The sequence below is a fragment of the Hydra viridissima genome, unplaced genomic scaffold (assembly GCF_058129835.1).
Source record: "Hydra viridissima isolate aposymbiotic clone 2 unplaced genomic scaffold, HvirCarnegie_v1 scaffold_15, whole genome shotgun sequence".
In the NCBI taxonomy this organism is placed as follows: domain Eukaryota; kingdom Metazoa; phylum Cnidaria; class Hydrozoa; order Anthoathecata; family Hydridae; genus Hydra; species Hydra viridissima.
This window is the reverse complement of record NW_028324314.1, coordinates 2,027,791-2,044,020: the sequence shown is the minus strand read 5'-3', so window position 1 is coordinate 2,044,020 and position 16,230 is coordinate 2,027,791. Positions and strand designations below refer to the sequence as shown.

Below are 16,230 nucleotides of genomic sequence, written 5' to 3'. Positions count from 1 at the left end.
TGAAATATGGTCGTTGATCGTGTTTAATTTCGACTCAGCCAACACTTTTATCTTTTCATGCTTTTCCGCTTTTAACGCTAACTTTTTATTCACTTGACCTCCGACAATCGATAAAAAACCCATTCCAATAGCCACACTTTCACACGCAATCGCTGCAGGACTGGCAATAATGGTTGACAAAAGTCCAATTCCAGTCGCACCCAAAGCAATGCACAGCACCTGCATCGTATTGTCTACATTCGAAATGATCCTAAAAACGCAATGGTACTTTTTACTCAAATGAACTCGCTTTTTTTTTCACTCTCTATCTCTCTCTGAATCTCACCGATCTTCTGAAGGCGGTATATGTGTCCTCCTTCATCTCCAGGAGCTGTTGGAAAACTGGATAAAGTTTTTTATTCAATATTTCAATTTTTTTAATACACAAAAATTATTTTAAATTAATGTAATTAATTCTACAAAGTTTTTCGCCTTTTTTAACAATCACGTCCTGTTTGCTGTTGCTATTCACATCCATAATGACGTCATCTACAGACTCGGAAATAATAACTTCGTTTTTTCTATAATTCAATTGCTCAGTGACTTTATTCGTTAATGTCACCACTGCAACACCTTTCTCCAAATTCAGTCCAATGGATAAAGATATCGATGTATGTGAGAGAGCAGTAAATCTAATGTCTTTCTGAGCCAAAATCTCATACTGCCCGTTTGTGTTGTAATAAGTAGGATGATCCAACGTTTTCGTAGACGCAATAATGTTACTCGGTCTTCTTTCCTCCAACTCTCTAATCCTCTCTTCCAAATATCTTAATTGCAAATCTAAATTGTGAACTTCTGAAAACATTCTAGATAATAATGATACAGTTTTTGTAACTGTAGTCAATATATTTCCTGATAACAATGTTAATGTTGAAACTGAACTTAATCATATATCGAATATTAGTAGTGATAATGATGATGAAACATTCTCATCAGATTTGACTACCTTATTGGCTGATTTGGCTGTTCAGTTTAGCATTAATTTGGCTGCTTTGTCATCTTTACTGTGTATTCTTCGTCTATTTCATATTAGTTTGCCGAAAGATGCAAGAACTATTTTAAAAACTAAACGCAATTTTACAAATGCACATCGAGCAGGTGGTGATTATTTTTTTGTTTTGGTTTGGTAAATAGCTTAACAAATTATTAAATCAAATTTATGATAAAATTGCTAATTTTTCAGCTCTTTATGTGCAGTTGAATATCTATGGTTTACCTTTATTTAAAAGCAGCAAAATATCATTTTGGCCTATTTTGTGTCTTTTGCAAGGTTTTAATGTTAAAAAGCCTGTTTTAGTCTTTTTTGTGGTGCAGCTAAACCAAACAATTTGATAGAATATTTTAGTGATCTAGTATTACAGTTAAATAAGATTGGCAAAAGATTTTTGTTTCGCGAAAATGAAATTTCTATCAAAGTTTTGTAGCATAACTTGTGACGCTCCTGCTAGAGCATTTGTTAAAGCTGTAAAAGGTCACACTGCATATTATGGTTGTGATAAGTGTTACCAAAATGGTTAGCATATAGCTAATGGAATGACCTACCCATTGGTAGATGCACCTGTACGAACAGATGAAAGTTTTCGATTAATGCTCAATGATGATCATCATTTGAAAATTGGGGAAAATTTCATAAGTAGTCCATTTTTAGATACTGTATTGGAATGGTAACTCAGTTTCCGATTGATAATATGCATTCAGTCTGTTTGGAGGTTCAAAAGAAAATGCTGAAGTTTTGGTTATCAGGCCCATTGTTTTGTCGGTTGCAAGCATCTTCTGTTGAAAACTTATCAAACGCGTTAATTAATTTTGGCAAATGCCTACCCACTGAATTTGCACGAAAACCTCGTTCACTTAAAGAAGTTTCACAATGGAAGGCAACTGAATTTCGCCAATTTCTGTTGTATACAGGTGCATTTGTTTTACATAATATGCTTCCGATTGAGCGTTATCATAACTTTATGCATTAATATGTAGCAATATTTCTTTTATCAAGTCCAACTTACTGTGGATCTAACTCTGGTTATGCTAAAACTCCATTAATTAATTTTGTTAATCATTTTGGACTATTGCATGGCCAGGAAATGATAGTTTACAATGTTCATAGTTTAATTCATTTGGCTGATGATGTTCAACATCAAGGATTTTTAGATAAAATATCTGGCTTTCCCTTTGAAAATTACTTGCAACATTTAAAAAAAATGGAAAGAAAACTACAACACCCTTTAGCTCAAACTATTCATAGACAATATGAAAGTGACACTTTAGTAAACAAGTTTTTACCTGATCAAAGAATTAAATTTTTTAAACCGCATAACAAAGGACCATGTCCTGATTTTTTAAGATTTTCAATACAATGTAATGAAGTTCATTTATCAAAGTTTTGTCTTAAAATAATTTCTGGCAATAATTGTGTCAAAATAGAAAATGAAATTTGTATAGTGAAAAATATTTGTGTTTTTGATGAGATTACCTATATTGTGTTCTGTTCATTTTTGACAAAAACAAATTTATTTAATTATCTTTGTGATTCAAGTCTGTTAGGTATATTTTTAGTATCACATTTAGATAAAGTTGAACACGTTGCAATTTTAGATGACAGAATTCTCAAGTATGTTATGTTACCAGTTGATGATGGTCTTGTTGTGTCATCCTTGCTTCACTTGTTGTAATTGAATTTAATGCAAATTTGTACAAAGTTTCTTTAATTTTTTTTTTTTGCTAACAAAAGTACTATGCTTACTTCATACATAGTTTCATATGACATTGTAAATGAAATATTTAATAAACTTGTTTAGCCTAATCTAAAGTCATTTTCTCTCCTAATAATAACAATTATATAACAATATTGTCTATATTAATACATTCGATAGTTGCCAATTTGCAAAATGACTTTAGTAAATGTAAATGACATAGAAATGATTTCCATAAATACTTTGTAAACTGTTTTTGATTTGGTATTTTATTTGCTTTAGATTTTTAAAATACTTTTGGTATTTTTTATTATTGCACATAGTTAAATTTCTCAAATTTAATTTTCTTTTACTATTAACTAAAAGACTTAAATCTTATAATTTCTTGCCAAAACAATGGATAATTTAAACCATATTGTGAAGTTTGTTGATTAGAATGATTCTGTGGCTGTTGTTCCTGTCAAATGGGTCACAAATGGTGTTTGTCAATGGCCATGCTCATAAAAAACTGAACGGCTTAACCGAGCCATTAGGAAATGTGAAGATCCTGAAGATGATTGGACTGATTATGATATAAGTATTATGTATAACTCTGGTTAGTCATTTGATATGATTTTTAAAAAGTCTATGTTTTTTGTAATATTATGTTTTTGTGAAATAACTTTAAAGTTTTTTTGTGACATATAACAAAGCAAGGGAAAAATTGCCCGTGGTGGAAGTTACTTTCAATTTTATTTCAAACAAAGAAGATGAAGAACTGGTAAACAGAAACAGAATTTGGAAGAGTCTTCGTCCTTACAAGTGATAATGATAATATGATGAAGGCGACAATGATGATGATGATGATTCCTTTTATGATTTCAAAAAGAAGTATTTTATCACAATGTGGAATATTCAAGCTCTGAATCAGGCACTCCGAAAGTATTAAAAAAGCAAAAGACAATTGTGAATAATTTTAAAAAGATACTTCCTCCAGCTCCTGCTATTCCTCATTTAATTCTTTCAAGAGTTTCTACAGAGAATATTTAAGTCAAAAGAAACGCAAAGTTTTGTTACTGAAGGTTTAGAATTAGAAGATGTGTTTACTTAATTTATTTTTCTATTAAATATTCTTCAACCTAAATATTACTGAACAACGTAATTTTCTTAATAAAACAGTTGGAAAATTTACACAATCATCATTTAATTCCTACAGAAATTAATGTTTAATGTTTAATGTCGTCGTTTCGTCATTAGTTACTAGGCTTTCAAAGAGAGCGTTCTTAAAATGCACGCGACCATTTGAGAAAGATCCATGAAGCGAGTTAAAACTTTCTTCATTCTGGAATTTAATTATTAGTTTAGATATATTACATAAAGAATCATATAAAGATAAGAAATAAGCGTTAAGATCATATTATAATTGAAGTAAGTATATAAAATAGTTATATATACATTTTTATTAGATAAAGTAGAAAGGATTTAAATTTTTATTAGATAAAGTAGAAAGGATTTAAATTTTTATTAGATAAAGTAGAAAGGATTTAAATTTTTATTAGATAAAGTAGAAAGGATTTAAATTTTTATTACATAAAGTAGAAAGGATTTAAATTTTTATTACATAAAGTAGAAAGGATTTAAATTTTTATTACATAAAGTAGAAGGGATTTAAATTTTTTAAATCGTTTATATTTTGTTTGTTTTAGTTTTTCTTTTTGCAGTTTTGTTTTTATTATCTTATTTTTTAGATGGAAAATAGGGGTATGTATGTTATTTAAAGTTATACTAATGCTATTTCCATAAAATGATTATTACTACATTGAAATTTCTGTGATGCTATTAACTATTTTTGTTTTTTTTTAGAAAATTTAGAAAAATAAATTAAACTTTTGTGCCAACACTGACATGGCATGTCATATGTTATTGTATGTAAAAGGTTAAATTTTGTATTGAGGATTACAGTTCTTATGAAGAAAAAAAGAAGGTAAAGAGTATTGTTTGTAAATATATATTTTGTATCTTTTTAAATTTTCTCGCACCATTTTTAAAATTTTTGTTTGCACACATTTACTGTTTGCATATATGCTTTTTTGTTATGTATGTGTATGTGGTAATAAGTGCTTTATAGTTGTTTTATCAATGTGTTTTTATAATAATGTTTTTATAATAATGTAAAGTGTTTTTTCACTGTTTGTGTATATGTTAATATGTGTTATATAATTGTTTAAAAAAGGTATTTAAGTATGTATATAAGGAATATATTTAACCTTATATACATATTTAAACACATTTATTGTGTTTATAGTTGATACATATGTTTATATTATGTTGTTTCTGTGTTTTCAAAGTGCTGTGACTTGGTAAACATCTACCTGAAAATCAATTATTGTTTTTTAGAGAAGGAGCAGAACAAATGGCTTTAGATTGTGCAGCTCAACGTGATACGCACCTAACGGCATGGCTTAAGTTTAATACTGAAAATGAAAGAGCACATTGGTATTCGTATTTAGACATTCCTTATCACTTTATATTTGATGATAAACATTGTAAATGGAAGGTTAGACAAAGGGGTGGTAATAAGGTGATAGTAAGAATGTATAAAGTTAATCCAACTGGAGAATTGTTTTTTCTTAAACTGTTAATTTTGCAAGCAAAAGGAGTAACATCTTGGGAGGATGTGCGTACTCTTAATGGTATTGTCCTTGAAATGTTTCGTGAAGCATGTGTTTTGAAAGAATTGTTGTAAGATGACACTGAATGGCAGAATACTCATTCTAAGGCGGTTTTAACACATATGCCAAAGCAAATTAGACAGTTGTTTTCAATTATTTTGACCATTTGTGAAACTGACAATCCTTTACATTCAATTATTTTGACCTTTTGTGAATCTGACAATCCTATACATCTCTGAAATACATGCAAAGCTTTTATGATGGAAGATTTCATTCACCGCTCAATCCCACTTTTAATAGCTGAACAAGCTACTCTTCATCAAATTGAAAAGATTATTAATCAAAGTGGTAAAATGCTGACTGATTACAATATGCCTGCTATTGATGAGTTTATTGGCTTTTATCTAGAAAATTTTGATGAAAATGTTCAACAACTGAAATAGTAGAATTGTGTATAAACACAACCAGCTGAAATAGTAGAATTGTGTGTAAAATGTTCTTTGCATCGGCAATGGGTGCAGAAGTTTGCATTAACTGAAAATATGGTGAATGAATATAGGTGAATTTTCCCAATGGCTACTAAAACTTGGGAATGGAACAATACCTGTCAAAGAGGAGGATCCTTTTAAAGGATGCATTGAAATACCAAATCAGTGCATTATTAGAGAAAATGAATCGATTGTTGAAAAGATTTTTGGAGATGCTAATCAAAATGATTATTCTAAACGCGTGATTTTAACACCAACTAATGTTGATTCATTATCAATGAAGAAGTTCTTGAATGTCTGCCGGGTGAGTTCAAAATATATTTAAGTGCTGATCAAATTGATACTGATGACCTTAATGAAAGAAATAATTTTCCTGTTGACTTTTTGAACATCTTAACTCCTTCAGGTATGCTACCTCATTGTTTAAAATTGAAAATTGGTTGTGTAATTATGCTACTTAGAAATTTAGATCTCAAAGCTGGGTTATGCTATGGTTATCGAAAGAAAGTTTGTGCTCTTCAAAATAATTATATTGATGCAGAGGTTTTGACAGGTGTTTCTGGTGGTAAACGGGTTTTTGTTCCTCGAATTCAGGTGGCTCCATCAGAATCTATTTTACCTTTTGTTCTGAAATGTCGTCAGTTTTCTGTCAGATTGGCTTATTCAATGATAATTAATAAAAGTCAAGGTCAAACATTCGATAGAGTTGGGGTATATCTCAAAAAACCGTGTTTCTCTCATGGTCAACTATATGTTGCATGTTGAAGAACTAGGGCATTTAATAGTTTGTTTTTTCCATATTGATAAACATCTTATTCAAGGTATGGTAGGTAAAAAGTGTTACACAAATAACGTTAAGTTTTTTTTATTACTTTAAAATTTTTTTCATAGTTTTTGATATATATACCTGTCATTTAATATATTTATATGTGTTATATGAAACCATATTTGTTTATAGTTGTATATATGTTCAAATTATGTTGTTTCCATGTTTTCAAAGTGGTGTGAGTTGGCATTATATTGAGCAAGATTGATAACCTTTCCAGCCAAGCGGTGTACTTATAGCAGAGGTGTGACTTGGCAGCATTTAGTGTCAGGCGGTTTTACTGCTTTAGAGCTAGGTTGTGTTGTGTAGCCTTTTTTAATTATTCTGGAAACACAATATCTGTTAATGTTCAGCGTAATGTGTATGAGAGAATATGCAACCTTGATCTTTAAATCTAGGGTGTTTTAATGCCCTAAATTTGAAGTAATTCAATAACTAATTTTGAATATAAAAACAAATATACTTTTATGTAGTTATATGTTTAGTAAAAAGATAAATATAGTTAACTTTAAATTGGTTTTCTACTTTTGCCTTTCATATTTTAATTTGGTTTGTTATTTTCGCTGGATTTTAGGATCAAGGGTGTAAATATTCTATTGTTACGTGTTATTGTTTTGATGTTTTGTGTTGATAGACTGCTTGATTTACCTTCACGTTGGTGTCTATTGTTAAAAATGAATAATAGGTAGTTTCATTATTGGAACTTACTGCTTTTATTTATTTACTAAAGGCCAACATTATGCTAAAAATGCAGTTTATATCTCAATTTGATTTTTTTTTTTTTTTTTTTAATTTATTTTAGCATTGTTAATACTTTGCACTTCGAAACAGATTCTATAGTTATATTTTCGATAAATGTTTACATTAACTGCCATGTTAAAATAGGTTACTATAAATAGGTAAATCGATTTTCTTTTTTTTATGTGGTTTTTTTTTTTTTCTTTAAGATTTACAATTGACGCATTTATACGATTTATAAAAAGAAAACCTGATTACCTTTTATTGTAAATTTTTGTCAGTTAAAATGATATAAATATATGCAATTAGTTCAATTTTTTTTTAATTTTCTCTATTTTATGCCGAATAATATTTGTTGTACGTAACTTAGGGGATCTTTTTAAACGGGTGGTGAATATTGTAGTTTTGCGCATTTGTCAAATATCGAGTTACTTAAATTTTATAAGGTGTTTAACTAATTAATTAGCTTTATTTTGAGGAAAGAAAAAATTCTTTTATATGTTAAATTCTTAAATCACTGTTTCACATTTTATTATTCAGGTAAAAGGTCTTCATCAAAAACTTGATTACTCTTCATAAATATAGCTCTATTCTCCTTACCACTATTAAGGCAAAAACGGGGAAGGGAGGTCCTTTATTAGTGTCAAAATATTTAAGAGAATTAAATTTCGAGTAACAAAATGTAATTTTAGTAAATGGTAGCAAATTACCGTTTATTAAAAACTGTGTAAAGAAAGAGGCCATATATAAAAATGGTCAGATTTGTGCCATAAATAGTAATGGTCAAATGTTCAGTTATTTTCAATTAATTTATTTAGTTGTGTGCATTTAACGTTTTAAAGACAATTTCCTTTTTCAAAGAAACATGTATCAAGGGTACACCAAAAAATTAATAATTCATGTATACTTAACGTTCGCTTTATATTACTCTTAATAATTAAAGTTCATGTTATAAAAAATATAACAAAAATTTAGCTTTTTTCGTCAATTAAGAGCATGATGAAGTGTTATTATTTTCTGTCAGTAACTAAAAACATATTGTTTTGAACTTAGTAATGTCGAGGAAAATGGTTCTGCCTTACACTGATATCACATATGTCAGTTTTAAATTTCTTAAATAATGTTAAATGATTGGTAAATTATTTTACCTCCGCATACTTTTTATATTAATTTTACAGATGGTTTAATTTTTTAAATTTGAAGGTGTTTTTCTAAAAGGGTATTAGTAATGGTTTCGCAACTTTAAATTGTTGAAAACAGCCACCATAAATTAACAGACCGACCATAACCCGTATTACGGGTTGCTTTTTGCCAGTTCAAATAAGTAGGATACAAATATCCATCAAGAATTATCAAGTTAAATTGATGGAACTGCTTTAGGTGAAGCCAATTATTTGTCTTCATCCAACTCTGTGGTAATATCTACCTTTATATATGTATTGGTATATATATATATATATATATATATATATATATATATATATATATATATATATATATATATATATATATATATATATATATATATATATATATATATATATATATATACATAAACATATTGCATATATATATATATACATATATACATACATATGAATATATATGCATATTAATCTATTGTTATGATAAAATAAACAGTTTCATTTATTTTTCCTCTTCATAATTTTAGTTTTCAGTGTCTTTAATGACATCCAAAGGATGTGGATCTGTCAGACGGATTCTTGCCAAAGTGAGTGAAGGAACAATTCAATGCACTGGTTAGTAGTAGTATGCTTAGAATTTACAATTTCAGTAATTTTAGGTAATTTTTGTTGTTAATGTTTATTTTTAATTTACTAGAAATTTAAAAATAAAATCTCTTAGAGATCTTATCTTTACAGCTGTTGAAAAAGAGTTGCTTATTTCAATGGAAACCTAAAAAAAAAGATAGATCACGATTATTCTTAGATTGTTCAACTTATCAGCATTTTAAAACAGAACAGTGAATCAGTTCTGCTTGATAAACCTTTAATGATTCCAGTTAGCGTGTAGGACAGCTTACATAAGTTAAATGGAAGATATTGGTTCATATAAGAATATTATGATTGCACTGGTAAGTGTGAACCATATGTAAAGGCTGTTGTTTTCTTATTTCTTTCTACAAAGCATTTTAATAGAACTTTACTACCAATACAGTTAACTATCAATAAATTTATCTACATTTTTTATATGAAATTTTGAAATAAATAAATGGTTATATATGATGTGTACATAATTTTTAGAGCAGGAAAATGGCATCGCATGGTGGCCCTACAGTTAAAGGGATTGATTGGAATATGATTCCAATGGTGATAGGTTGCAGTATAGAGAAGACCATTAATTGGTCTGGTGCAAACAAAAAGCTTGCTTTGAAAGAAATGCCATTAAAAAAAGTTTTATTGAGTAAGAAAAAATATTTATCTCTATTTATAATATCTATATAGCACAGATTATATATATATATATATATATATATATATATATACAGTACGGTGATTAAGTTTTAGCCCACTTATTAAAACTAGTGTTTTTTTAACAGATTTTGAATAATAGCTTCCGATTATTTTTTTATATAAAATAATGTCTAATTTCAAACAATACTAAACACTATTTTAATAAAAAAAAGCAATATTTATCAAAATTTTACAAAGGTTTTTGTATTTAGATATCTAACGTAATTATTTTTATTGTATGCTGATCTAAACCCAATTCGTATCAGCTCGTTTGTTTTTAGTCTGCTTTTGCATTTTTGTTTATTTTTTGCTGTGAAGGTTTCATATTAGATGATAGTACAGTTTACGAAGATATTTCATAGATACTGTGTGTTTAATGTTACTTTTTGTTTTTCTAAGAGCAAAACTTACTCTAGTTTTTTTTTTTTTTTTTGTATTTTTATGTTTATTGTTATTAAAGTGCTAAAATGGGTAAAATTCTACTACTGGAACTTTATTGAAAGGTTATTTTTTACTGAAAGGTTATTCTCAACAAAAAACAAAATATTCAAGGACAGCCATTGGAGAAATTTTTAAAAATTTAAAAACACGGGATCTCTTCAGGATAAAATTCGAAGTGGAAGACCTCCAAAGCTTACAAAACATGACATAATGTATTTAAAAAATGTGTCTCTGCGAAATAGGAAAAAAACCTCCAGTGAACTAGCCCAAGACATTCAGGCTATGACTGGGACAAATGTTTCCTCATGTTGCATTCGACGATATTTGCTAAATGCTGGGTTAAGGGTGTGTGTTGCAGTTCGAAAGCCTTTACTACGTCGTGGCAATAAAGAAAAAAGACGTAAATATCCAAAAAAGCATAATAATCAGACGCAAGGAATGTAAAACCGTGTACTATACACAGATGAATCAAATTTTGAATTGTTCGGTAGCAGAAGACGACAGTATGTAAGAAGAAGGGTATGAGAGACTTTTCGCCCTGATTGTCTACATCCAACAACCAAGCATGGGGAAGATTCTGTTTTAGTTTGGGGTTGTATTTCATCATCTAGAGTAGGTGATTTAATCAGAATTGATGGCAAACTGACAGGAGAACAGTATAAAGAAATTTTAAGACATCATGCTATACCATCTGGAATGAGACTAATTGGTAATAATTTCATTCTACAGCAAGACAATGATCCCAAACATTGTTCCCGAGTGGCCAAAAAATATTTACAGGACATGTGTGAAGAGGGAGTTCGAAAGTAAAGAACTGGCCTCCTCAAAGTCCAGATTTAAACATTATTGAACATGTTTGGGAATATTTGGATAAAAAAAAAGGCTGAATAAAACCCCAAAAATATCGAAGAATGTTTTCGAATATTAAAAAGAGAGTGGGACAATATTCCACAAAATTTCATTACAAGTTTATATGAATCAATTCTCAGGAGACTCGCTTCTGTGATCAACGCAAAAGGCGGACATACGAAGTATTAATTGTTTTTTCTTTTTGTATCAAATTTTATCAAATTATTTCTAGATATTTTTGTTTATAATTTATGTGTCTATAAACCTGATTTTTTTTTACTTTATAATTCCTTTATATTTTTACGATAAAATAAAAAATAATTATAAACTTATGATGTGCTAAAACTTATTCACAGCACTGTATATATATATATATATATATATATATATATATATATATATATACAAAGTATACAATGTATTGTTATAGTATAATAATACAAATACTCTTGTGCGTTTGAGAGTGCTCGATACTATTGAATAATAGAGCAATATTTATTTATTTATTTATTTGTATAAAATGAATAAAAACACCTTTTTATGGAACTCTGAGTTTCATGCCTTACGGCAATCATCAGCCATAGTGTATATCGTTATTTAAAAACCGTTTAAAAATTACAAATTAAAATCACGGTAGAACGAGTTCTGACGTTACTAAACCGAAACAAAACAAAAAGTGTTTTTATTCATTTTATACAAATAAATAAATAAATATATATATATATATTTATATTTAAATTTATATTTAAATTTATATTTAAATTTATATTTATATTTAAATTTATATATTTGTATTTACTTACATACATACATTAAAGTTAATTTTGCATTTAGATGCTGTAAAAATAAATCTTTTAACCTCAGGAGCATCAAGCGAAGAGGTTGAGCGATGGCTGAAAAGATATTTTCAGCATTCAGGAGATCGAAATGGTGGACAAAAAGCTCTGCAAGAACGAAAATAACTCCCTGAATAAATAGCACTATTTAAAACTGTAATTATCTGTACTATTATAAATAATTTTTGTCAATTTGAATTGGAATAAATTTCAAAAAGTGTTTACTTTTGTATTTGCTTTTTGTGCGATATCACATTAGAAATGGCTAATAATAGCGCGTTAGTGAATGCATATTGGTTAAAAGTAACGGGTCAGTGCTGGCATGCGATCACGGACGAATGCTGGAAAATGATCCCGGGCCAGTGCTGGTTAGCGATGCTGGGCCATTGGCCGTTTTGACATTGGGCCGTCATCAATTGCCGGCATCGCGCCGTTGTCGCAAGCGGGACTAGGCCAACATTGGGCCTCTAACGGGAGGCTGTCTGGGACTTTAAGACATAGCGTTTGTTTTAGCTATTGTTATTATTATTTTTTTAATATACTGTTTATGTTGTTCCTAAACATTTTAGCATTTGCAAACAGGGCCGTGGTTAGGCTCCCCTACACCCTAGCGATTTATGGGGCTGTTTTTTAATTATAAGGAGCTTTTTTTTTAAGTTGTACCATATAAGGGATATTTTTTGAAGATTTATTCGGCCATAATACTACTGGTTTATAAAATACTAGGGTTCAGACTGTCTGCGCAGATATGCGCAGACAGTGTAATTTGTCTGCGTAGACGTCTGTGCCGACAAAATTTAATGCTTTAAAAAGTTTTAATCTTAACAGATCTTTTAAGTAATATTTTAACTTTATTATAAATTCAGTGATTAGTAACAATAGGATTTTTCAAAGATTCTTACAGTAATAAAAAAATTAATGCTGGCGCCTAAGCGGTGATTTCTTGACATTCAATTTCATTGAGAATTGCACCTTCTTCAAGAATGTAATCAGTCTTGTAATTTTTGTCTATCAGCACGCTATTGGTATGCAAGAATACCAGCTTTTCAACTCTCTCATTCGTAAGACGATTTCTTAGTCACGAATAAATAAATCAAAAGGTCGACCAAGCTCTTTCTGCTGTAGCCGATAAGCAGATCATTTTGTTAATAGGCTTTGTAATTTTGAAAAGAGCAGGCTATTTATCGCGACCGATAATTTTCCAATAATTTCGCGCGTTCATTTTGAATATTTATTTCTTTCTTACCACTGGCAGCGCAGCCATTTCTCCTATAAAAGTAATCAATTCATCCTCAGCAGTGTCAGCAAATTCAGGTTTGATCTTTTTGGCGAATTCACCTGTAGCAATGATGAAATCGGTTTTATCTTCATTTAAATATAAACCTTCTGCGTCAGTTTTGGGCGTTAACATGAAAGCAATTCCAATACCTGGTGTAAAGAGAAAATCGAGGCGAGATTGCACTTTTTGTTGTATGTCTTTATCGTCCATATATGAATTGTACATTTGACCAAAGTAATCATACACGAGAGACAATGGAGCTTCATCACTTTCTAGCTTTCCGATCACGTTGAAAGGAAATTCAATGCTTTTGACAACCTTAGAGAGACGGCCCCAAAATGAGTTAGATTTTATCAACGCCATTACATCAGCAGATGTATTCTTTGGTTGAATTTCCTTCAGTAATGTACTTTCTTCATCTACCAACTTAATAAGAACGTATTTTGATAGCTGGAGACTGCTCATTGATTTATAATAACTAAACCATCGTGTAGATACAGGCATGGACAATGAAAGAGAAATATTTGCTGTAATTTGTCTTTCATCAAACTTTGCTTTCATGATGTGATGATTTTTCACATGTTTTATAATTTTCTCTGCATCTTTGACTGTTTTTGTGGCCTCAGTTGTAGAAACTATGTCCTTCACAAGCAAGTTGACTCCATGAGCTCCGCATCCGCTAGCCGAGATGTGCGGATTTTTCTCCTCGATGATCCTCCACTCTGATTTCATAACAGGACCGTTGTCCCTTATGAAACTGGTAAATTTTTGTGAGCCAATCTTCTCAAAAACTTGTAAGGTTGCCGCGGCAACTGCAGATAAATTTTGAATGATTCCGAATGTATTTATCGAGGTGTAAAAAAAAGGCTTCTGATCATGCGCTTTAATACAAAAATTTACTATGTGATCACCTCTTATGTTCGTCCAGCTGTTAGACATCAGTGTTAAGTTTGTTTCAGAATTCAAAATTTCATTTACAGAAGTAGAACATTTTGTGCATTGTTTGTCGAACAGAGATCTTGAAAAGGCTTTAGCAATCGGGATGACAGATGCGTACGATGGATTGAGCGACTTAACGAAATCCTTAAAGGCCTCCAGTTCGACTTAAAGAAATGATATACCCGTACGATAAAAGAAATTAGCAAGCTTCGTGTCGATATCATTTTTGAGCTCTTCATTAATTGGTGGATGTACAGGCTGCGTTGGTGAATCAGACGTAGACGGAAGTTGCTGAGAATCATTGATTAGATGTGACTATTCATAATTACACTTAGAAAACAATCTTTTTTCCTCGACACTGGCGTTTGGACTTTTTGATCTTTTATGCGCTGCAAGGCGTTCCTTTGACCATTGATCAGTTTTGTTACATGATAATCAAGTGCCAGAACGCTTCTCTCAATCAAGATTTGTCAAATAATTCGAAATTTTGATGTTTTCCATTTTAAACATTCTGAATGAAGAAAATAAACGATTTCTTGACTCTAAATCACTTTAAGTTGTAGTAAGAAACACTAACAAAAGTTTATATCGAGTGATTATATGTAGCTCGAACCAAAAAGAAACAGATAAGTAATGAAAAATTTGTAAAAAGTAGATAATTATGCAAAAATAATTTCAGACATTTGATTCAGCAAATTTAAATTTTTCGTTTCCGTTAAAGTGTCTGCGCAGACTTCGGCGCCGACGTCTGCGTAGATATGTGCATAATTTCGTCTGCGCAGATCTGCGCAGACACATTTTCTGAACTCTATAAAAAACGATTCAAATGGGACTCAGTGATATGTTCAATTGCTGCCTTTTTCTTGCTCCAGTGATTGATTTTGTTTATATAATTGTACATTGTTTATATTCTTAACAAAAGCAATCAAATCTTATTTGGAATTTAATTTGCTTTAAAAGTGTCAAAATTTTAGTTGTAATTTGTTTTAAAACACTGACTAGTTCTTTGTTTTTGTTTTAGGCTTTTCATACAGTTAAAATAAGTTGGTCTACATTTTACAACCATTTTCTTAATTTCGAATTAATATTCAGCGTGTTTCTTGTTAACAGCGTTAAAGTGGTTGTTGATAGCAACAATCACTGTGACCAAATGAAAATTATTTGGGTGCATAAACCTTTAATAGAAAATTTATCGGCCTCCCATATCTCCGATGGAAATCGTTTTTAATCAAACAGTATAAACTTGATTTATAACTTTTGCAAAACTTTTTGAAAGGTCCATATCCCACCCTAAACATATAATTGATAATGCGTTAAACGAATTATGAAGTATGTTTAGGGACGTTAGAGTTTATTAACGACTTTAATTGAATTTTTTCTAATTACTAAAGCTTTCACAAAAACGGAATATTTTATTTCCAAATAGAATTTGTTTCTTGCGACAGAATTGCTTAATGTCGTTATAAGATTTTCACTATCCGCATAAAAATATACTAATTGGAAAAACGTATTTTGCCCTAACTAATCTATAAGTTGCTTAATAATGTAAAAACAAACGTTGAACTTTCATTCATTTTTTCTGGCGACAGGAAGCAAAAATTTGCGCCCACCCCCACCCACCCCCCTTTCCTTTGGCGGCCGAATCCAGTCGAGAAGTGGAAACCACTGAAGACAAACTTTTAATCTTTTTGCATAAAGAATAAATTCTGACGGCAAGCGCCAGTGGTTTTCACCTCTTGATTGGCGCCGGCCCCCCAAAAAAATTTCCAACCGCGGCCGCTAATCGGAATGGGGAAGCTACTGTAGGTAGAGGCAAAAACATTCTGCCCGCAAAAATTTTTTGGGATGCGGTCGGTAATTCTCCTCCTCTAAAACGGTCCGCATACATGCAAAATAATTCCTAACATTATAACCCAGAAGTACCCAGAAGCAGGCAATTCTCCATCATACGCAGTTTTTCTTACCAATCAGTATGTTAAA

At 30.2% G+C, this 16,230-nt stretch overlaps 1 protein-coding gene and 2 pseudogenes across 1 annotated transcript; all 3 read left to right on the top strand.

Moving 5' to 3' along the window:
- Positions 1-632: 632 nt before the first annotated feature.
- On the top strand, positions 633-2,708 carry LOC149878126 (uncharacterized; annotated as a pseudogene).
- Positions 2,709-3,125: 417 nt separating this feature from the next.
- LOC149878124 (uncharacterized) lies at positions 3,126-9,897 on the top strand (annotated as a pseudogene).
- Positions 4,573-7,743, top strand: LOC149878125 (uncharacterized). The gene is made up of 2 exons (XM_090072851.1): positions 4,573-4,692; positions 5,106-7,743. The coding sequence occupies exons 1-2, from the start codon at positions 4,619-4,621 to the stop codon at positions 5,452-5,454; spliced, it is 423 nt and encodes a 140-aa protein (XP_089928977.1). The 5' UTR covers positions 4,573-4,618; the 3' UTR covers positions 5,455-7,743.
- Positions 9,898-16,230: the final 6,333 nt, after the last annotated feature.

What these genes read in the sequence shown, in the direction of transcription:
- LOC149878125 (XM_090072851.1), top strand. Translation starts at nt 4,619, where the DNA reads ATGTCATATGTTATTGTATGTAAAAGGTTAAATTTTGTATTGAGGATT. An exon ending in CTTATGAAGAAAAAAAGAAG is followed by an intron (nt 4,693 to 5,105) that starts GTAAAGAGTATT and finishes ATTGTTTTTTAG; the next exon opens with AGAAGGAGCAGAACAAATGG.